At 43.4% G+C, this 1,457-nt stretch overlaps 1 protein-coding gene across 1 annotated transcript; it reads left to right on the top strand.

Annotated features, from left to right (window-relative positions):
• Positions 1 to 169: 169 nt before the first annotated feature.
• Positions 170 to 1,116, top strand: LOC119344738 (protein ALP1-like; the record flags this gene model as incomplete). The annotated part of the gene is made up of 1 exon (XM_037615099.1): positions 170 to 1,116. A coding segment is annotated over one exon (947 nt), but the record flags the coding sequence as incomplete, so codon positions are not given.
• Between the last annotated feature and the right edge of the window lie 341 nt (positions 1,117 to 1,457).

Below are 1,457 nucleotides of genomic sequence, written 5' to 3'. Positions count from 1 at the left end.
TATAAGTTAATTTGATTTTATCTCTTGCTTTTCGTCCAGATATATTATGTACCTCCCTAGTGCATGTTGCTAAGTATTTTGTCTTTTGACTGCTTCCCAATGCACGTTTTCTCGAGTTTAACATACCTAGAGTATCATGTAACCATATTGTAATTTTCTTGCCATGCAGGAACCTTATCATCTTGTATGGTGGACCCACGAGGATTTGAGTCGGTGTACAAAATGAGAAGAAGCACCTTTAGTTACGTCTGCAGCTTGGTGAGGGTGTCATTTTTTGAAAGTATGATGGCAAGGGAGCACACCTTTGTTGATGGGAGAGTGTTGTCTTTACAAGATGGAGTAGCCGTCGCTCTGAGGATGCTGAACTCTGGTGAAACATCGGTTGCCTTAGGGTCCTCTGTTGGTGTGAACGAGTCAACTGTCTCGCTGGTAACTCAGAGGTTTATTGAGGCTATTCGGGAGCGAGCGCTGCGCCATTTGGACTGGCCATACTATTTCCAAGCAATGGAGAAGATCAAGTGCAGGTTTGACAAGATCCACGGCTTGCCAAACTGTTGCGGTGTTGTACATAGAGCTTACTTTAAAATTGGATCACCAAACCTTGACCATGAGGAGAACACTGACACACTAATGCAAGCCGTCGTTGATCCAGATATGAGGTTCACAAATATTTGGTTTGGAGCATCAAGTAGCATGAACCAGTCAAGTCTTTTGCACGACTCTTGGCTCTTCAAGTCCTACGAGAAAGGTACTTTGCTTGATGGTAGCAAGCTGAAGCTATCAGATGGCTCAGACGTTGGAGACTACATCATTGGTGATGCAGGATACCCTCTTCGTCCATGGCTCCTCACACCTTACCGATTGGAGGATGACATCTCAGACTCAAAAGTGGACTTCAACAAGAGACACTCTGCAGCTACAGCCATGGCGTTGAGGGCACTGGAAAGGTTGAAAGACACATGGAAGTGTCTACAGGGAGAAGGCTGGCATCCGAATAATCAAAATGATTTGCGGTGGACAATCAACACGTATTGTAGGTTACATAACATAATGATAGACATGGAGGAGGACGGTGCAGCCATGCTGAGCAATCAGGAGGAGAATTGCATCGAGCAAGTGAGCCATTTATTTGCCTTTCCCTCCCGTTGACTCCATCTTTCACCTACTTGGTTAGTCCACACATTCGCTGCAGAGGAGGAACAAGAAGCATCCGGTCGAAGAGATGAAAACAATGAACAAGAAGCACACCAACTACAAACAATGGATCGCGGGAAATTATACAGAAACAACAAATTGACAGCCCAAGAAAATGGTATGTGTTATACACAAGAAGTGGCAACTGCAAGTTAGATTCAAATACTGGCTGCTTTATCTTATTATACTTTTGTTTCATTTTCTCCTGCCTTTCATCCATTTATGCTGCTTGATGACTGAATATATTCCATAAATTTTTTTTT

The sequence above is a fragment of the Triticum dicoccoides genome, unplaced genomic scaffold (assembly GCF_002162155.2).
Source record: "Triticum dicoccoides isolate Atlit2015 ecotype Zavitan unplaced genomic scaffold, WEW_v2.0 scaffold183021, whole genome shotgun sequence".
NCBI classification, from domain to species: Eukaryota; Viridiplantae; Streptophyta; class Magnoliopsida; order Poales; family Poaceae; genus Triticum; species Triticum dicoccoides.
This window is presented reverse-complemented; position numbering and strand designations above follow the sequence as displayed.